At 37.6% G+C, this 22,983-nt stretch overlaps 1 protein-coding gene across 1 annotated transcript in view; it reads right to left on the bottom strand.

Annotated features, from left to right (window-relative positions):
- The window catches only part of ca16b (carbonic anhydrase XVI b), a 108,905-nt gene extending 96,017 nt beyond the window's left edge, over positions 1 to 12,888 (bottom strand). The window contains 1 exon segment of the mRNA XM_034219040.1: positions 12,233 to 12,888. Coding sequence (XP_034074931.1) covers positions 12,233 to 12,317 — 85 coding nt within the window. The 5' untranslated portion in view covers positions 12,318 to 12,888.
- Positions 12,889 to 22,983: the final 10,095 nt, after the last annotated feature.

The following is a 22,983-nucleotide window of genomic DNA, read 5'->3' as shown; positions in this document are numbered from 1 at the left end:
GTACACTAGGGCTGTACCCGAATATCCGAATATTCGTTCGTTGGAGTACTATTCGGGTTTCAATTTCGTTATTCAGATATTCTTTTTTTCATTTTTTTCCCCGTTTCTTTTTAAAATTGAATTTATTGAAATCTCCAATATCAACGTAAGAGCTTGTGCCTCTTCGGGGGGTGCCAACACTTAACCATAAACGTTATCGTTTACTTTCTCCGTCTTTATATTTAGATATTACTTTTCTCCGTTAATCTCCGTCACGTTGTTTCCAAAGCAACAACAACTTCCTGTCAACAGCGCTACCTCTCCTTCAAAATAAAAGCATGTCCATAAATAGGAAGCCAAGCCAAATTACACTTAAGAGATATACAACTGCAACGAAAGTAACAAACACAATGCGATATCCTTTTCAAAGAACACAAATTGGGTTACATTAACAAATAACTATAAAACAACAATACTGTAGAATAACAAAATGAATGACGTGAATTATTTCACACACAGTGACGTCACGAGCTACCCACAATGCAACGCGTGCCATATATATATATAAATACGCCATTTTCCTGGTGGTGCTAATATCCTGGAGGTGCTAATATAAACAGCTAGGTAATGTATCCAGGCAGAGCGCACTAGGTTTTTTTTCTGAATTAACGACCGAAGAAATCGCTGCATGTCTTCGGATTACATCTCTGGACTTGAGGGGTGTGCTCTAGGTCGTTACCAGCGTAAACTAGAGCTGTGTGGGTTGTCCGATTGCCCTTACAGACTGCCTGCAGATGTATGGAAAAACGACTCGAAAGTGGCCTTCGGTCGATTTTGGCAGCATCTACGTCTAATTTCTGCAAACACCAGGTGAATACCCCACTTGTCACAATAATATTATAATGCCAATGCATATATGTGGTATTTTAGAGTTGACTAGATATTGATTAAGGCAATAGACTATGATATTCTGCTTGCACCTCGCGTGAAATGGCGGATACCGGAAGTACGGTGTCGCCCTCGGCCCAAAACCCGTATGTGTGTGATAGAATACACCGAAATACACGTGTTGAAGCGGTTCGCTGCTGATTACTATTGAATTGTGTTACTCCAGTAAGATGGAAATATAATGCTTTGTTTATTCATGTTATGTTAAGCTGCTGTTGTTCATTGCATTAATACTAGACTAGTTAGTCTTAAGGCTAGAATTCTGCACTAAGCCACATTTTTATTTTATTTTATTATTTGTGACTGAATGTGAACTTGTGAAGCTAGTCAAGCTACCTCTTTCCAGTAGAGTTATTGTTGTTTTGTTACTGCACTATCTGCACTCAATTTGTTTACATGGTTATTTTGTGGTGGACCACTGATAAGCTTTATTTAGTTTTGATCCAATGCTGCACAACTGAACTGATCCAATGCTGCTGTGAACAAAAGAAGCTATATCCATGTTGGATAAAATGGGTAGTTGGGTACTGTCATTTAAATAAAAAAATAACCTTAAGGGACAACTTGAATGCTTTTTTCCTTTTGTTTCTCTTAATGAATTGCATAAAGATCGGAAAAAATCGGTATCGGCAGATTGTCAAAATCAAATGATCGGAATCGGATCGGGAGCAAAAAAAGGTGATCGGGACATCCCTAGCTACAATTAAAGAACATAGGTGAAATCAAAAATGTGCTTCTGAGGAAAAGGCCTACTGGGCAAATGACTCAATGTTAGCCATAAATAATACCACTGCTGCACTAGGACTTTGCATGAATCACTCTCAAATCCGCTGTTCATACCTGCCCGCGGCCATACAAGCTGTCAGACCTCCTCCCTTCCTCTTTAAGCGCTTTTTGATGTTGGACTCTAATCAATACTTGAAGGCTGGATTTAGAAACGATAAAAAAAAATCATGAAGAAGAGGAATGTTCTTGATTCCAATTTAGCAGCCTGACTAATATGTAATGTTTACTGTAGAAGTTCATCATGTATTTCTCAAGAACATTACAAGGACCAGGTTGTCAATATAATTCTGTTTGAGAAATGTAAGACAACCACACAGGTTTGCTTGGAAGGGTCCAACATACATTTAATACTGTATGATTAGTATTAAGCCCCTCAAATATACTTTTCTATGTTTTATATCGTAATAAACTGGATGTCTTTGAATCATCACCTTGGATGGGATGGAAATGTGTATATATGTTCTAGATTAATCAATTGATAAAGAAAATAGATGTGTCGAAGTATGATTTTTGGTGTGGTATACCAACTTTACACACAGAGGTTCAAAGCTGTGGTCCAAATAATGAGTATGCTACTGTTGATTTATTTAGATGAAGAAAATCTATTGTCATGTAAAAATAAGATTATCGCTAGTTAGCCACAAGTAACACCTATCATCCATTCCAACATATAACTTGTGACAAGTGAGAACACAGACCAAGTTTCTCTTTTTTTTTTTTAATATGTATTGTATTGCCTTGATACATGGCTGCCTGATTTGTATATGAAAGTGTATCCATTCTTGGTCAAATTGACAAAAGACCATCAGCAGACAACCATACAATCTCACATCAAATGTAAGGAAGCCACATTGGCACCGATTTCATCACCTACATGTAGTCAAACTTGCAGAAAAACGAATTCAAGGCTAATAAGCATTAGATCAAAGCACACAGGAGCAAACAAAGGCTATAAAACAGCATTCAATTGAGCTTTACTTGGCTTAGACTTAAGGTAATGATTCTAATCAAGCAGGAAGACCAAGGCCGCGGTGCCAGTGCATTAAGCTGCAGTTCTTCTTATGGTGAAACTGATTGTGTTTATCTTGAATAAAGTAGAGTTTAGTCCAGAAAACTATGCTTTCAAAATGTAGCTTCAGTTCTGGTGTATGTGAGGTGGATTTGAATAATGTTTGTTGCATTGACGGGGTATCATGAAGGCCATTATTATCAATACATTCAACTATGGTGCTTCAGCTAGCTAGACCATCCCTCTCAGCTGTGGAAATGTGGTGAGATTACTCTAACTTTTCAAGATTAGACTAGAGCTGAAAACAATAAGTCAATTATTGAATAGTCAAATCCAGCAACTGTTTTGATAATCAGCTGTTTGTCATATATCAAGCAAACCCACTAACCGCCTCTGATTCAAGAGTGTTAAAAGGTGAGGATATATTATTCTCTTCTTTTTTATAACATTGAATACCTAAACAGGGGTATCTTCTCTTGCACATTATCTCTTGCACTTTATATGTCGTTGCTGCTATATTGTATTGCTGTGATAAATACTTGTGTGTGCTCCTCTTGCTCTTTTTGCATATCATGTATTTGTTTTTGCTATGTGTATAATTGTCATGTTCTTAAATGTTTTATGTGAGGGACTGCAGATGGAAAGTAGCTCAAAGCTAAATCCGGCATATTTACGCTTGACGCATTTTTTTGTTTTAAGTTTTCATTTATGTGCAATGTCCCTGCCAAATAAACGATTACATAAAATGAATTTGTGTGTTTCTTTTTATATTTTTCTTAGTTTATAGGCCTAACAATTAGTTGGAAAAGTATTAGATAAACAATATATACAATCAGTAATTGAAACCTGATAGTAAACCCAAACCCTGGTTCTAATACATTTCTTACAAAACCTATGGGTGAAGTCACCAGTGCTACGCCCATGATTTCCTGAGTCTGTGATTCTACTGCAAGGCAGAATTGTATTATTTATTCATTTTAACATGAATTAAATTCAAGTCATATCCAGTTGCTTTTAAGATTCCAGAGCTGTCTTCATTATCTCAGAGAAGCACCACTTTTCATCTTGGGTATGAAAAAAAGATTAGCAAGCAGAGCTGTTTTATCAGGTATTAAAAGATCAAAGAAGTATTCACACTGGCCCCTCAAAAATGTGTCGCTGATATTCAGTCAATACCTTCCTACGTTCTACTACATTTATTAATTTGAATTGAAAGTACAGTAGTTTTTAATTTCTTAGAAAACACAGATGTGCTTTACCGTTTGCAGCAGCAGAAGGGAATGGACTTCCATTTTTGGTAATCTGTTAATTTATATTCATTCATGCCATGAAAACAAATACAACTGACACCTAGAACATGCATCAACACACTCTTTGGAAACGCTTTCTTCCCATGCGCCTCAAGTGGTCCTATCATGAACAAGTGTCTTTTTCACCTTTTATATTGTAGTTCTTGTAGATCACAGCAATGATGAGGTTATTTTAAAACCCTGCAACAAAAGCACACAAAATCTACGGATTGAATACATTGAAAACATAGGTACAGAGTAATTATGTCGTTGAAAAGCCTGTGACCTAAGATTTTCAACGACAAAATTACACTGTAGCTATGTTAGTTAGACAATAAAGAACCTTGAACTGTTGCTGCTCTACACAAATCAGTCAGGCTATACAGAACAAACTGACACATATATGAAAAGGTTAAGTGCTGCCACTGCTAAGAGGAAAATTATTAATACTCTGAATCCTCTTTACCGAAAGAAAAAAAAAACACTTCAATCTATCTATTGACAGGACAATTATAATATAGGCTTGAAAACAAGATTAACCTTTTTTTTTTATAAATCTGAAACGAACCACTTCTATGTTATCAAGATGGCCCTCAGTAATGTCATTTGTGCCATGAAGCCTTTTCAAAGCCTATCATTCTAAACCTTACAGCAAAGCAGATGATGAGGCTGTTGAGGCAGAGTGGTTGCTAGTTTCCATTTTCCCTGCGCAGGCTGCTAAGTGTTGGGACCCCTGAGTGATTAGTGGTTACCTGGGAATAGGTTTCCTTGGCTGTGGTAAACACTTTAAATTAGCAGTGACAATAACATACAGCAGCTGTAACACCTTCAGCTCACACCAAAGTTTAGCGGTTAAAACAAAATACATTTATAAGACAGAGCAGCAAAATTTACATGAGACACTGGAAGGTGTTTTTTTTTAATAATTGTTCATTTGAACTTTTAACAAATGAATCCGTTGACCGTGTCTTCTTTTCGCTGTCTGATAAAGACAACAGTTGTATTTTTTGAACAAACGTTAAACAATGCCTTTTTTGAATTATTAAAATGGTATTCAAATCCCGAGTTAATTAGGGTTCCACTACCAGGAGGGTTTCAATGTTTTTTGTTGAATAACAGAAACATTTGCATTCCCCAAAGGGGAGCATTTCAACGGGATCGATAGGGTAGTCTCTAAAATCCTGTTCTTCCTCCAAAAACTACACAACTCAGCACATCTTCTCTCTTGGAAGCCTCTGAAATGAACCAACACCAAATGTTCCACACTGGCTGCCTCCGTTATTTTTACAATACTTTGCATTTCTCCCACCAAATTCACTTTGTGAAACAGATCAACATTCCAAAGTGAGCTTTCAGAAACAATGTATTAAGCACAAGGAAAATACCTTGAAATGCTTTGCTGTCTTTTGAGTAACATGGTTAAATACCAATGACCCCCCTCCATTGTTGTTTTAGAGCCTTCTCTGGAAATAGGCAAAGCTCCCAGGGAGACAGTCGAAGTGTGTGAGAGAAACAAACAGAACATCAATCTCATTCGAAACCCAAAGGAAAGAGCCTGGGGACTGATCTCTCAGGGTGTTAACTTAGGGAGGGGAGAAAATGCTTTCAAACAGGAATTAATGAAGTGGGTTTAGTGCTGGAGTAGAAGAGTGGATATCAACTCATGGTAACACTCAACTATTCCACTTTATTTAACCCTTATGTCACATGCCCATGATTAATGACCCTTAAGTAATTTTTCCATATTCGAATCTGATAACTAAAGTCAAATTCCAATCTGTAAAATGGTGTTTATATGTCAAAATAAACAATTCAAAGTATGATGCGATATGTCAAAGCAACCTTCTTATCATACGTCCTCGATAAAGAAGACATTTAAGTTTGTAGTGCCAACATTTTTCAATGCTTCAGTCATTTTTCTTTAAGTCTTCAACTGTCTTATTTTCTAGCGCAGCTCTAATTTTAGTGATTTTAAGCTTCTTAAATCATCGAAAAGTCTAACACCCATTTGGAAAGATGGCAACATTGAAAGATACCTTTTGGGTATTAGGCCAGCCGCCCTTAGCAACAGACCTTTTTACAGTCAAAACCTTGAAAGGAGTTTGAATACAGCCATAATATGGCATATAACATTATTTTTTTGTAAACATTACAGATCTGCTGGTTGAACAGCAGCTAACCCCTAAAACTTAGAAAGGGTGAGTTTTAGTTAACCGATATACACTATCAGAAAATAATGGTCACTATTTATATCTTGGTCACGTGTCCTTAATAACTTAAATGACAGGGATGGTAATAAAAAAAACGTCAGTTTTAAAATGCACTTCTATGAGAAAGGAAATTAAGCCTCAGCAGATACAATGACGTCAGATTTGTTATAATATCCCATAATAATCCAATATCTGCCCGCATGTAAAACCATAAAGAAATATGTCAAATTAAATATTTTACACAGTTTAAAAAAAATCAATATGTTTAAAAGCAGTAAAGTAAGAATGAACGACACAGCTAAAGCTTCAGTTGCACAAACTAATACCCTCTGGTGTTTTCTTACTGAAACAGGCCCTATGCCAAATAACTAAGGACTGTCAGGTTTGCATGGCGTCATTTCAATTTCATTTAAGCATTATGTTGCTGTTCCTTTCAAACAAAACACTTGTCTGTTCCGATAGTGATAACTAATATACACAGTGACTGCTGTTGAGGTTCAAGAGCTGTGTAAAGACTCAAGTTTTATATAAAGAGACTGAAATGACTGCATTTTGAACTCAAACTGAGATGCATAGATGCAAAGTGACAAAAAGGTATACACAGGTTTATTTAAGGCATCTTCTACAGGGGCTCAAAAAAGCAAAAATATAATTTATGCAAAGGTTAAAATTCAATTCATCAAATGCAACTTGACTCTCATTCAACAAGCTTATTTTGCATTCTGCAGAGCACCTTGGGCTTGATAAAACATGCAGCCTAATCCCATATCTTCAGTGATTGTCGCCATAACTCACTACAGGGAGAATGAGCCTTGTGGATAGGATAGCCTACTTTTGAATTGGCTTTTCCTCGCCTCTGAAAAAGACAATCTTGAATGTAGCCCAAAAAAAGGAAAAAAGAAAAGAGCATAAAGCAAACACATTCTTATTCGACCCACAATAGCACAATGCAGGAAAAAGGGGGAAAAGGGAGCCTGAAGGTCCCATTGTGTCCACTCTCCACAGGGCAGCTGTACATAAAGCTGACACAGTAACACATAGCGGAAAGATTGTTTAAGGGGAAAGAGGACGTGCTGACTGAAGGACACAGGGCATTTATTGATATGGCCAAGTCCTTGAGTGCAGCAGTATACGTCCTTCATTGACGCTGCCTTATTGCTTGGACATTAATCACTATTGTCATGAAGAACAGGAAATAAGTGCACTAGTTTCCCCAAAAGCATTTATCCTCCCTCATTTCAACCAGCCTCGTCGAATACGTTGTGTGTATGTGTGTGTCTGTGCGCATGTATTTTGCGCTGCAAGTTGCTAGGCGAGATGAAATGATTCGCAGTGAGGGGCTGTGAGTCATTCTAAATGATTAAAATGCTACTGTGACCAGCTTGGAGTATATTGGCTGAAAGGCCGAGTGAAGTCAACTGTACACACCAAGTAATGAAGTGATGACTGATTGCCTTGATTAACATAAGTTATACAAAATAATAAACAGTTTAATCACAATTGATGTCAAATTACTATAATTACCCTTTAAACAAAGCATCGTTCTCATAATGTTGGGCTCGTAATAACTGAAAAAGTCAGTTTGAATATGAATGCCAACGTCTCGAGACAGCATGACCTAGATGTTTGCTAATCGCTCAGTTCAGTTGCAGCTCCTGAAAATGGTACGCCAAGTATTGATTCTCTTCTAATTTAATTATAATGTAACTAACTATACATCCACCCTGCTGGGGATCAGTCTTCGTTTAAAAAAAAAAAAAAGGATAACCTGTTGATTTATGATTCACTAGTAACGCAATGGAAATACATTTCAGTGTGCATGTGGCATCCTGGTGTGGGTGACTTTCACAGTATTTTACTGATAAATAGCAATGTGCGACAAAGGTAGAGAGAAAAGGAAGACGGGGTATACAAAAAATGTTTCTGCTATGCAAATATGTTATGAGGATGAAAACACCTCCAACTTATTTGTTAGACTTCAAGGATATACACTTTTGATAATAAAAAAATAACACTGAATGTAACCATAACTTTTTTTTGTTTACAAGGAAATGCTACAGGAGCAGCACAGACTCTAACCTCCAACATGCAGCACTCATCATTTTCAGATAGCACTTCATATAAATAGATGCACAGTGTCTATTCATTTGATGTATTCATGCTTAAGGTGATTATTTGGGGTCCGAGCACACAGCAACATTATATCTAGTAGGGGAATAAGAGCAAATATATCCTTTTTCTTTTTTAAACCGAAAAACATGACCAAATATTTTGAAACGACTGGTCTCACAGCCCAGGGTCCGGAATGAAATATGTTTTGAGAAAGTGATTGAATGAATCATAAATGATTCAACTAATACAAGGTTGAATGTTTACTCAAACTTGCCCTGGCTACACCAATTTTTCAAACAGCATTTCCCATCAATGAGGACATTCTGCGACAGTAACTCTGAACCCGAAACAAATAATTTACACTCTACTTCAAGAAATCCTTTTAAACTTAAAATTATTCTGCTAAGGTTTGTGAAAGTTAGTCTCATTTTTTATGTCCACCTTCTCTGCCCTAAAGAAAAATACTGTTGTTTTTCAGCTTTAGGGTACTAGAAGTGTCATTCGACACAACCCGTTGTGTTAAGTGTTGTATCATGAACAACAGTGGTTTTGTGTTATCAGTCAACACAATTATGGAGGAAAAGGTGGAATATTTGAAATGTAGCTTATTTTACAGCAAATGAAATATTTTTTCCACAGCCGATTTGTGTGGCAAAAGCCTGCTGGGTTGCTCAGTGGTTACTGCTAAACCACAATTATACAATATGAGCAACACATTAAGTCCAAACTGTTCTTAATAATATAATTGCATTTATAAATGTGCAAACAAAATTAAAAGCAATAAGCAACGATAATTATCTGCACCAGTAAAAAGTGATTAGAGTTGCAGTGTGCCCCTTTGGACCGTTTAGTGGGTGGCACAGGCAGCTGGTGGAGAGACAACAGATAACCGTGAGCTGAGCCCGTCCACGATCCAGGCTGAGCATATGTTACTGGGGCTATTTTAAAACTGCAGAAAGTTACTTTTGAGATGTTCTGTCAGTACTGTACATATTTAACCAATTATCGAGAAAAGCTAGAGGAGGACCTTGATGATAATGATGCCGTTGCCAACATCAGTGATGTCCAGACAGCTGGCATCCTGCTGGCACAGCAGTACATCAGGACCTCATTAATAACCTTAATAACATGTTTGGTCACAAATATATAATTTGCTTTGGACAGTGATGGTGTTATTTGAAAAGGACATTCATAATATAGAGTACACACAAGCGAAAAAGGTAATTTTGTCCGTCAAAAAGCAGTAATTGTTTATTTAAAAATACCACAAACCTAGAGCATTAAGGTTCTATACTCTATGTTACTAATTATTCCACAGCTGTATCACAAAGGCGTTATGTCTTCATTGTGAACAACTGCTATAATTTGCTCATTACTTAAGTGATGAAATCAGGAGATCTTTCATATTTAATTACAAGCTATGCTTCTCATAACGAATGCTAAGCAGAATATCTACCAAACAAAATGTAAAATAACCATAACTGCATTTTCACCAAATCACAACTCCTGATATTTCTCTGACATATTTGTCCATTTATTTTAGGGAACTCGTGACATTTTAGAGAAAAAAAACCCTAAGACGTTTGTGTTACTGATAACAAGACATGAAAGACTGCTTTTTTAAAAGGACGGTTAAAAAGGACGTGTGTTGTAAAATTCGGAAATATTTCATTGACAGCTATGTCTTTAAATCCAGTATGCATTGTATTAAGGAAGAAAATAATCCCCCTCCGTTTCAAATCTTTTATTTTCATGATAACTTAAGCACTACTTATGCAATGCGGTCTATGATGTAAACTTTAAATGTATATTATAAAGATTTAGGTCACGCAGCCTAGACGGTAGATGAATACGGTTACATGACAGTGTACAAGAAGTTAAATTGGATTTATCCTCCACCACCTCCGAGCTGGTCTGCCCATCAGCCTGTGTAGCCTGCTGCAAGTCAGAGGTCTGGTGAGACATGCCGTATGAGAAACTCAGATGTGTTAGGGGCCTATAAGGCTACAAGTCAATAAAGCTGCAAACTCAGGATGTGGAAGCAGGGAATGGGGGGATTTGGGGGCAGATGGGGGGTGACTCAGAGAGAAACCATTCTGCTGTGTTACATCACTGCAACTTCACTATGGGGGGAATTGATGCCACATAATCGAGACATCCAATATGCTTGGTATGTTAGAAGTATCTCCAGTTGCTACAATGTTAAAATGCTATTTAACATATATCCAATTAAATTACAAATGTTGTGATAATAAAAACTCGACTGTTAAACTATTACCAGCCTGTATTAGTTCATATTAATAAGATATATAGATATAAGCTTGTATATTGGTTGACAAGTAAACACTTGCGGTGCAAAAATGCCCAACATATGTGTAGTTATATTACATATGTCATCTAGAGAGCAATGACAAGATTATTTTTGAAGTGTAAAAGGTCTTGTTCAGTATTTCAACCCCATAAAATACAGATCATTAACATATATCTTAGGTTTACATTCAGATGCCTACAATATGAAAAATCAAGTAGGCATTATTATAAAATGTATTCTATTCCAATACATACAATTGGGACTTTAGATTACCAGTCAAAAATGATATGAAGACATATTAGACCATACAGTCAGAGGCATTATTCTGAGTTCTTGTTAAAGGCGTCTGTCTTCCATTGTCATTAGTCCCCATCTGACTGACTTTGGACTTCGTAAAGGTTTACATATTCTGATTTGTCTTTTTTGAACCTTTTAAAATCAGTATTGACGTCACAGTGTGTGTTTAATAACACAATATTGGCTCTTACACTTGGCCCTACACCAGTCATCAGTGTGAGGTTAACCATGGCCTTATATTAATGTTTATCTTTGGGACACACTATTTGAAGGGGAAAATTGCCCTGTATTGCACCATCTTCTTTGACCTTCTGGAAATTGTAGGCTACATATTTTTCGACACTTGTTACACTATATGGTCATAGCCATTATCGATGTTGGCAGTGATGGTAACACCTGTGAAAATATGACCTTTTCTAAAAACCAGAGGGAGAGTCACACATTTGGATAGCTGGTGCCCACCAATTTTTAATTCTGGCTATACACAACTAATACTTGTTAATGTTCAACCAACTCATCAATATGTTACAGTTCAATATATGTAGCACTATATCTGATCGGTCGCAAATGTGAGTTTAACAACAATCCTGATATTGAGGCAGATATTCCGGGACTATCTGTGCTCCCGTGGCATTAATCGCCTCTCATACTTGCACATCCATCCACGAGCCAACAGCGCTAACTATCGCCCTCATCCTCGTTTCTACCTACGCACATGACAGCAAGCAGACACTTATGATGTTATCTATATGTAAACCAAGACCACAACTACAGAAAGCCTATAATAACACTTGGGGACTCCTTGTAAATACCACAGCAAAACTACAGGTTTAAGCAGACATGTTGCTAATTCCACATGGCATATAAAGTCATTCAATCACATGTGAACACTGGCAGGAATGTTATAAATTAGCTACATTTCCTAAAATTGATTAATTATTGAGACACCATGTTGTGTGAATAACCAGTGTGTTGTGGCTAACATGTAAACCTCAGAGTCAAAGCGGAGTTGTTTAGCAGGACTGTGTTTAGCCTATAAGCAGAGGATAGTTTGCGCCATAGTCCAGCTGCCTAATCAATAACATGCATACAAATCACGGAGGCTAAACGACTCCGCCGTAACGTAACTCAGCTCGGCCTTATAACCGTACTGCCACTGAAAAAAAATGCATTTAGTCGACAACCAAAAGTCGCGTTTACCCTTCATTATTACAGCAGACAAATTCAACACGGTGGACTCTCAGTAGTTAGGCTACATACATGAAAGCTAACCCGTGGTGCATGTACTTACCAGGATGACAGTCTTTATGTTTGGGCAAGGTTAAAAGCATTAAGGATAAAATCCACCAGTAACTTGGTTCCCGTATTCTCCGCATGTTAGACTACTCATCGAGAGCAACAAGAAGGCAACGGGTGACAAAGTTTTTGAGTTTTTTCTGTTCTTCAAGAAGAAAAAAAAATCACACACACAGCCAAAGCAGAAACGAAGTTGGCACAGCAGCCACGAAGGCAGAGCATCAAAGTAATTGTTAGCGCTTCGTCTGCAGTCACTGAATTCTTTAAAAAGACAAATTTATTCGCCTCCAGTCCGAGCAGATGCTGTTTTTAGCTTCGAGGAACACAACGGAAAGCACACTACGCCCGTGCATAAACAGTTCAAAATGTGTCGGACTCCACCGTGCCTGCAGCGTGATTACAGATAGCGACATTCCCGTAGTGTGGAGGGGTCAATCGGCGATCGATCGCTGTCTTAAACTACAGGAAAAAGTGGTCGAATAATATCGATTACACGTGATCATTATTAAGTGATTATCCGCGGCGTCAGCGTGACGAAGGGCAATGCACAATACGACGAAAAGTGGAGCTGGAAATGTCCCATTCTTCCATCCAGGAAGTGAACTAGCGGTCAGGCATGCATGGATATCTGGCTGCTGGTCCCATCCTACAGGACAGGCTGCGTGTGAGAGGGAGCCAGGGGGGCGGGGGCAGCGGAGGGAGGGGGGGGGGGGCAGCGGAGGGAGGGGGGGGGGGGGAGCGGAGGGAGGGAGGGGGAGGCGGTTCTTGGATTTGCTGAATGCAAAATGAGTCTATGGTCAGAACGGACCCAGAGTCTGGTTTCTGTCTATAGATAAGGAAGACTCCAGAAGTCAGTGGTCACCAAAGTCCAGATCTGGATTGTGCTGGCTCTTTTAAATGTTGCATCAAACGTGTTGCATCAAACATGATGAAAAAACTGTCAATGCCATTTCAGAATCTGCAGGGGATTGAAGCCTGTTTCAAAAGGAGAAAAGAGAAAAATTGTCTCCCTGCTAAATCCACTGATTCCAACCCCCATCCAGTCATCACGTTGTTTTGTTGCTTCCTCCCAGGCCCCATTATTAAAACGACCCTCCTGTGGCCACACAGTGATGTCCCTTTGCCTCCTGCTGGCAGAACTGTGAATGGAATACTTTAGCAGTAATCATCACCTGGAATATCATCGAGTATGAGTGTGTGCTGATTGGAGAATTATGCATCCACTGGTGACACTCCCTTAGGTAAATGTGTAGTCAGTGGTGTTCTTGCAGAACTATCCAGCTGGACATTTAATTTGAGGAATCTGATTAAATTTCTCATTTAATTACCCAGTTCTCTGCAGGGCCATTGAAGACAGTCACAAGGGCCCTTTGCTTTTAATGTGGGCCATCTGCTTCCTCTCCAAAAAGCCTACCTTGTCAAAGCCCTCACATCCTCATGGGCATCATTGCACGGTCCTCCAGATTGCACTACCTCCATACACACTGCAAAACATTCACATGGTTGACAATACTCCAGACCTGACTGTATTCTGACTGATCACATGCAATTAACCTTAACACTAGTTTCTGAATCCTTTTCACTTTTGTTTTCTGCCTTGGTCTGTCAGGTAACATGACAAGGCGGCCCTTTGGTTAATCATGCAGACTCCAAATAATGTTTCTGTGATACCCTTATGTGTAGAGAGACAATAATGTGTCACCAATATGAACATAACACATAATGCAATTCACCACATACAGTTATCATATTAGTTATAATGTACCAATATAGTAGAGCATAAATCAGTCTTACAATGCTTTAATCCAATTTCATTTTGACATTATAACCATTATTTAAACTCGACTTGCTGGCTTTTAGTCGATGGACAGACAATCTATCTGCAACTATGTGAAGATCAATTAATTGTTTACCCTTAGATGCACGAGTGACCATTTTTGTCATTTTGGTTAAGAGAAATCACTTGTATAATATTTAGTATTATATTTTGGTTCACACTAGAAATATTTTATATTAAATGTTTCACTATTTATAATTTTATAATTTTTTTTTACATTTTCAAAAAAAACGTTTTGAACATATTGATGCAAAGATCTTCGCTATTCTGAGACCCTCGCAGTATTCCAGTCCCTTTTCAAAACTCATCTCTTCTCCTCTTGTCTACTCATAGCCCACCCCCCATCAATCCATGCTGGTTGATCAAGTTTGATAGCTGGAATATGAAATTATAAAAAAATGTATTTACAAAGATACTCTAAGAAAACCACCTCACCGGGTCAAAAAAGACCCACTTATGCATCCAAGGGTTAAGTATTGTTCCAAGTAAAATGCTAAACATCATGTGGTTCCAGCGGCTCAGTTGTGAGGATTTGCTGCTCTTATGTGTCTTGTATGATAGTAAATTGAGTAACTTTGGGGTTTGGACTGTTTGGGAAAAAAATGAACAAGCAATTTAAAGATGTCACCTTACTGTTACCGCAAATTACTTTATGGCAGTAGAATTAGGCGTCCTCAAAAAAAGCGGACAAACAGCATTCAGTGTAAACTGAAGTAATAGACAGTCTTAATCTAAAAAGCCATGGTAGCATTTGTGGTCATAATTCAAGCAATAAGGCACAAGGCTCTGTGATGTGTCCAAACATTGCCCTGCAGCTGATTTGATATCACCCATGACAGGATCCAGGCTTGTAGCTTTAATAAAAAGGATGTAAGTGTTCCTCAATGTTTTATTTCCAATAAATTGCATTAAAAAAACAATAAACCAGTTGCGTGACATACTCTACATGACAAATTATCTTGAGAACATTAAACATTCAAAGATCTTCATCAGATGAGTGTTTGTACTTGGAATCTCATTGTGCGGCTGCATCTCAGCCCCTGTTGAAACTCAATGTACTGAACAGGGACACTTCATGAGCCTCCATGCATGCAGTGCACTGTGGGTTGTATAAAATAAGGGAACAGAAACATTATAAATACAGCAGTAAGTTATTACCATTATTTCTATCTGTCTTAAAATCCTCATGCAGAGCTTCATGCCAAGACCCTAAAACACCACCAGTTCTCGTAGTGTTTCTAGTAGTTTCATGAGACATTTGTAAAGTGTGCTGTGACATTTGACATTCTAATCTTTTATCACCCTTTGGGGGTTAAGACCCTGAGGGCATTCTAACACTTCCTCTGACAGTTAAATTGTGCTTCAGATTAAAAAAGAAAAGAAAATCTGCAATATACATGATTCATGCGAGTTCAGCCATGACACGAGCATTGTCCCCAAGGGCATCTCCTTCCTCTTTGCCCTTAAGTGGTTTAAGAATCACACTTGTATTATTTTTTCAAACACATTTCAGATGTTGACAGTTGCTACATAATGTACGACTCTGTGCATCAATTATGTAATGCAATTCAGGCTATGACCATATATAATTTATTTGATTCTCAATCTCTTACATAATTTAATCAAAATCTATTTTTACCATTATTACTCTATCCATTTAGTTTTATCCTTTGTTTGTCCGTCCTGTAGTTCTTCACATCAATGTGTCATGTTTCTGCAGTGAATCCACTCTGCCTTAATGCCTTAGGACAGTGACACAAGTGTCTGTCAGCCAGGTGCAGGACAAGCATTAAAGAGGGAGCACTCTGAAGGATGTTCAATAGCCTCAAGCAGGTCAATACCAGCTTTTGTTTTTCCTTTTTTTTTAGTTGCCCCGAAAAATGCCAGAGAAGTAGAATGCACTCCACGTACAAAATCATGATTTTCCTTAACAATGTTGTTCTGTATTTTTTAATGTTTAACAATTGATGAAAAATGTAGGTCAGGATATATTGGAAAAAAAATAACGCTTCTCCTTTTCTGAAGCCAACTCAAAGCAATAATAGGTTCAAGGTCTGAAAAGGCACTTCATGATCAATTCATATAGCCAAACTGATCAAATCTATGGCAACTCCTGGGTTTTGATTCAGAGATTAAGGGGACTATCCCTGCTTTTAGCTGATATACTGAAATCAAAAATATTTGGGATTGCTGCCATCCATTTTGTATGTGTTTTTGTTGGCGAACACTTGTTCCATTTCATTTCTTTATGGTATTACTGACGACCTAATCCATTACAAAAAGCATTACATCTCATTGTATTTGCCTAAGTTATGTTAGTGTGATGCATGGATTGATCTAAGAAAAAGTCTGCCTGCCTGTGTGATGCATTCATGTGCTGTGGGAAGTCGACTGCCAAAAAGGATTGCATTCAAGATTTATGCTGATAGAGGATGGGAAGACAATCAGTGAGAAAATAGTAGACGTTGCAAAGTATTGTGAGTTTTGTCGCAGCCAAGTAAGTCTTGGATATTGAATGTGCTCATAATTTGACTCAGGGATTCAGAGTTTGAATTTGACTTCTGGAATTGTGCATCAAAACAAATTTTCCCCGGAGAACTGAAAGGTGTCAATAGCAATAATATTCAATCCAACACGATTCCGCTAGAGCAGATGGGAACCTCTGCAGTTCCTGTGGAAACAGGAGGAAACATCTCCTGAGGTGCAAATGCTAGAACTCATATTGATTATTGATGGTAATATATTTGTCATGTCTCCCCACGTGTAAAGACTTACTCTGGCAGTCAGTATTAAAATATATTACACAGAAATGCACATTGCCTGTACTGTGGGTGTCAACTGAAGCAATGCGATTCAAATTTGTTCATATAGTTTATTAATCATTATAAGATCATACAGTTGTTTCACATGTGCAAATGACTTCATTCATCAAAGTAATAGAGGGGCTCTATAGAGGCTTTGCCATGATGTAATATGTTGGTGCAATTGACCTAATTTAGGAGGATGGAGAATCATTTTCTGTAATGCCGAGATAATGAGAGAAACATGGCATGTTTTGATTCGGGTGGTCAGTACTGGATAAATAACATTTTAGCAAAATAAAAAAGAGTTTGGCAGAGAGAAGAAAAGAGAAATTACTTGAACAATTTGAGACGGTAGTAGTTACTATTTGAAACCAGTAGAGGGTGTCTGCAAAATTCATGTTGCCATTAATCACTGCAGTTCTTCAAACCACCTAGGACTGTCGGTGACGCTACCACAGAAAATAATAGATTAATTTGTCACAGTAGGGCAACGAATCCCAGCAAAGGACTTGGAGTGATGATTTAATAGCCAAGAAATCTAGAATATAGAGTTAGAGTGTCAACATGTTTAATATGGTGTATTGAAGCCGCTATAATTTACTTGATGTCAGTGTATAGAGGACAAGGCCGTGCATAGTGTGCGTTTGTGTAAATGTCTTCCCTGATGACCAATGGTAAGCACTTTGCTAAGAATGTGGACACTACACTGTACGTGTGCAGTGTTACAAGGAGAAAGAAATAGAGAGAGGCCGCCTCCGCATTGACAGGTAAAAAATAAGAAAAACATGATATTAAGTTTCCATTGTGATTTAAAACATCAAGCGGCGAGACTCCAATTTACTTTTATGTGTTCTCCAAACATAACAACTGTTGTTTTGCAAATATCAACTGCAGTCTTTTTTTTTCTTCAGTCAAGGAAAAACAATCATCCCAGAATATTCTGTAAAAAGCCTAGTGAAACATCAATGAAAGTTATTTTTGTATTTAACACATAATTTGTACCAGGAAAAGCAAAGCTCAGAGATATATTTCCATTTCACTTCCAAAAACGTGTGCTAATTTGCATAGAGAATTGTTGAAAGGTATATAGAAATGTGCATATATGCATATTTATCATATCTTGATTTTCGGTTGAATTAATTCCAATGCTAACCAGAGTGGATACAAAATGGCTATGTAGGATAATGAAATACAGAGGAAAATATACTCCAATATTTTCTTGTTATATGATGTCATTTCTCACTGATTGTAAGTGATGGCTCCTGCATCTTGGTCCTCCACTACAGTCAACCCAGCTTTGTGTCTCATCTTTAGGCCGTGTTTCAGTTGCTTTGGGATCCCTGATGTTTCAAAAATAGATTTGAGTTGGCTCATTGTTAAATAAGAGGATGCTTTTATGTCCTTGCTTTGATTGAAAAGAGCAATGATAATCCTCAAATTCCCCTCATGTCCAAAGTCATTAAAATTAAGATACCTCTGACTACCTTCAATAATTCAGAAGTTGCTTCATTCATCTCCCTCCTGGCTCTAGCTGGCGTCTTTTAGGCACAGAGTTATTGCGAGAGCTGGCAGATGTTAGGACACATGGCCGCACAAAAGAAGCTGTCACAGTAATGCGTCCTGATAAAGGAAATCAACTTGTCAGCACCACGGCAGAGAGCTGCAGCCCCTGTGTGTTATACCACATCCATAACATGATTTAAGCATGATATCCCACATTAGTGTTTCATCTCATGGATCTGCTTAAGTCTTTTGTGTTAGTTAACAACTGTGCACATTAAGTGTGAAGCTCCTCAGAGCTTTCTCGTTTTACTTGAGTTCATCCACAGCCTCCCACAAACATCAGGTATCCCAGGGTCTTCTTGCCACAACTAATCATTTAAATGAGTCTCTGCTCTCTTGCATAATTACCAATATAAAACACCAAACGCAAGCTTGACTGTATTCCACATAGACAATTTATTCCATGACTTAACCTGCTGAGGTGGGGTGTGTTGCAGAATTGTATTATAATAAACAAGGACAGATTTTTAACCTTTCAAGAAGGCATAGCAGTGAAACATTTAATTTATCTTAATGTTCTGCTTGCTTGCAATGCGAAATCAGTACTCTTTTAAGATTATGAGAAGTTGCTTTTCCCATGCTGCATGAAATAAATATGTTCTGATTGATGGGGAACTTTAAAAACATCTCTGGTCAAATCGAACAGGGCAACACCAGGTGAGGGACAAACATTTGTAGTAAGTACATACTCTGTTACATGTTCTTCCCAGAAAATAAGCCATGGAGCTTTATCATGAAGAACACTTTTAAGTATATATATTTTCCTATAAGTGATAATGAATTGAGACCGCACAAAAAACACATAAAGGTTAGTCTCTACAGTACATGTCTGTTTCTTTACATACAGTAAAGACACAGCAACACAATTAGAGACATCTCACCCAGGAGACACTACAAAGGTTGCAGAATTTGAAGCCAATTACAGAGTAACAGATGAAAGTGCTATAACATTAATAATATCTGTAAAAGTATGTGACTGTATGCACAGCTGATAATGAGATGTGATTTATGCGAAGATGAGAGATGAATATTTTACTAAGGCAAGAATCAGACAAAAAAAGCCTGGTACACTGTGTTAAAAGCTCCCAGCTATTTTTAATTGAGCAACGGTTCGATCCAACACAGGTCTTTGTCAGGCATTGTCAAATATTGTTCGGTGTTCGTACCCTACAACCTGTTTATGAATGTTTAACCAGCCTGCATTTTATGTGTGAAAAATCAAATCACTATCCAGAGTCTGAAGGCATCTTAAGGGAGGATCTAAAGCAATAGCAGCCAAATAGTGCTTCTGGGCAGGTGCCTGGAGTTCCATTTGAGGAATGCAATTATCAAAATTGAAGTTATGCAGATGAACAAAAGCATTGCTTCTGGGAAATGTACAACTATCCTCTATTCTTGTCATGCAGAGTTATACAAATAAAAATAGCGGAGTGTAATTGGGAGAAACTATACTGTGTGGAACAGCCTTGTTTCTTATGTGTCCATAGTGTTATTGACCCAATAGTTTAAAGAAAATACAAATGGATTCCAAGGAGAAGCAAGGCTTTGCAGCGCTGAGCAATACAAATAGCCAAGCTGCAAGGTCATACTGCTCACCACACTTAGTCTGAATTAGGTTTCTTTACTTTTGTAATGGTACAATCTATCTTTTATCCCACTGTTGTTTTAAATGAAAGTAAACTGTTAATTGTCTGAACACCAAATAGCTTCTTTACTGTCTGTATTTCTTTTCATTTGCGCATTCAACCCACAGGTAGGACATACACTCTATCCAGTTTCAATACCTTGGTTGGTGATTGGCTAATGGTTACACAAGCCAAAATATCGTTATGACATCATAAAGTGGCCAAAATCTGATCAGCTCATTTTCAGACAGGTTGGATCAGGACAAAAAGTGAGCGAATATTTTTTCCTGAAACGTTCAGAATCTCTTTACACAGAGGGGACACATGTTTATGTAGAAAATACATTTTGCATAATAGGTGACCTTTAATAAATTATCTTTATAATGGACATATCAACAAAATCCAGCTCCTCTTGAATCACGCCTGTTTTCAGACTTCGTATTCACCTTCTTACACTTGAACATACAGACGAGAGGTGCAAATGTATTTTATTTATATTTTGTATAGATATTGCAATAGTATCATTATTGTGAATTATTTCCGCTACCATAATCATGTAGGGAAAATCTGACATGCTGACAGCCCTAATTTGCATGTTTACAAAAAAATGTACCCATGCTGTTGCCGTGTTAATATTGCCTTTATATACCCTGTAATGATATAAACAAGGTACACAGATATATCAGATTGACAACATGTGGAACAAGATCAGAAACAGATGAAAGCTCTACAGCTAAGCTTGTTGAGTTATCTCTTTGCTCTGCTAGTGAATACATGTTTTTCTTTGTGGAACACGGCACTGGGTTTATAAAGTATATATTTTCTTGTTTTTCATATTATTCTTCCTAAGCATGATCGTGTTAGGCCATCTTTATCTTCTCTCAGTTCAATATGCCACCTGGAGTAAAGTCATCCTGCAGGCATTTTACTACACACAGGTGAAGGATAACTTGATAACACCATGCACTCAAGTGAGATTACAGACTATTGTGGCATTCCTATATATAGGAGATGTGATATCACATGGAGATGGAAGGACAAAAATTGTAACATCAATGTACCCTCGCAGTCCTCCTTTATGTGCATTGAAAGGTTATGTACTGTTGTATCTCTGTGCTGCTCTGGTTATAATAATGAACTTTAATTTAAATGTTTCTGTGTGACCTATATGCAATCTATACTTTACTGTGCTCTATGCAAGATTGGTGGGATTTATTATTTTAGTAGTAAGTTGGATATGTGTTAAATATAAAAACAAATTACATTTAACATAAAGCGTATTTGACCATAAGCTGATATCCTTCCAGTGCTATGCATAAAGCAAAAATCCAGACACCTTAATTTGTTTGTTTTGCAATGAGACAAGCTCCATTCAGGCTCCCCACCTGAATCATTGCCGTATTGATGCATGCTGAAGATCATTTTCTGAGCTACTCGTCTGTGGAGTGGCTCCCATCCAGCACATGCTTTGTTTTAGGTCCCAGAGAAAAAGATGGATCCAAATCCAAGAGCAGACAAATAGGAGCGTTCGCTACCTGGATGCCAGGATTCTGCCTCGAATCAGATTAAACTACATTACCGAATGCACAGAGCAGACTGAAAATAAATCAAGCTTTATTGTGTGGAGGAGATAGAAACATGTCCCGAGGGGGAACATCCAGCTGAAAACACATTAAAGGAAGTACACTAAAAGTGCTGCAGTTTTCAACAGCCACAAATGAATCATGTGTCTCTAAATGATGTTGTCCAGGTGTCTTGCATTTGTAAACCTAAAAATCCTGAAGTCTGAATATATTTGTGATAAGAAAGACTGACAAACACATTTCATCTAGTTTTTAGGTCACTTTCACAGCAGAAATAATGCATTGAATTTCTTCACCGCACTGCTTCAACAAAAATAGCGGCTTACTCTGCAGATACATGATCCAGGTCTGCATACAGAGTACAGATTCAATATAAACGTGTGTTGGCAGGCCTGACAGTTGAAAAAACAATACACTCCTGACACTCCCCAAGCCTTTGTTTTATCGACCAACCTCCCTCCGCAGTCATTGTGGAGTCTATAATAAAAATGCATCAGATGCATCTCCCTGTCCTCAGCAGAACGTCACTCAGGGGACGGCATGCAGACCTTTATGAGAGCTAATGACCCACGGCTTTTAGAGTCCCACAACCATCAGCATAATCAGGTTCAATGTCTGCACTCAACCTTTCGTTTATGTGCCCTTGAAAGCAAAAACGGCAAGTGATATTGTCAAACGAACAGAGGGATCTAGGCAGGGTAGTAGGGATTGTATATTTGCAGGTGATGTTGCCAAAAATGTCCATCAGCGCTGTAAGAAGGATTCTAATTCCTGTGTTCATTATAATTAACTTTGAGTAACACTTATCACCCCATAATTAGCCTTTATAAGTTTGATAGACTTAACACATTCTTTATAATACACAATAAATAGTTATACGCAGGTTAAAGGACACCTTTAAAGTGTTACTTAATGTACTTGTCAACCTTTAAAGTTCCACTTTTGGGCATCTACTGATTGTGTTGTTTATGATGTTTATGATATGTTGAAAACACATATATGAAGATAGTGTGACCTTTAAGGTTCATATGAGACCTTGGATATAAAGGTGAGATACTAAAAAGCAACAAAACAAACACAAAAAGTATATTCAATCACAATTAGATTAAAAACATATCATTTAAAAATATAACACATCTGTCAACAAAAAATGTTTAGTACTAAAAAACATATTTCATTGTTATATATCCGTTTAAACTATATTATAAAAGTGTTATATTATATGTATACATCAGCAATGGATGTTTCAAAGGAGGAGCTATAAGTATTCACATCCTTAATCAACCGTAAGAAATTATAAGGCAGTAATAAATAAAACGTATTTTTAGTGCCGA

The sequence above is a fragment of the Gymnodraco acuticeps genome, unplaced genomic scaffold (assembly GCF_902827175.1).
Source record: "Gymnodraco acuticeps unplaced genomic scaffold, fGymAcu1.1, whole genome shotgun sequence".
Classification (NCBI taxonomy): Eukaryota; Metazoa; Chordata; class Actinopteri; order Perciformes; family Bathydraconidae; genus Gymnodraco; species Gymnodraco acuticeps.
The sequence above is the reverse complement of the archived record's forward strand: the minus strand, read 5'-3'. Positions and strand labels throughout refer to the sequence as shown.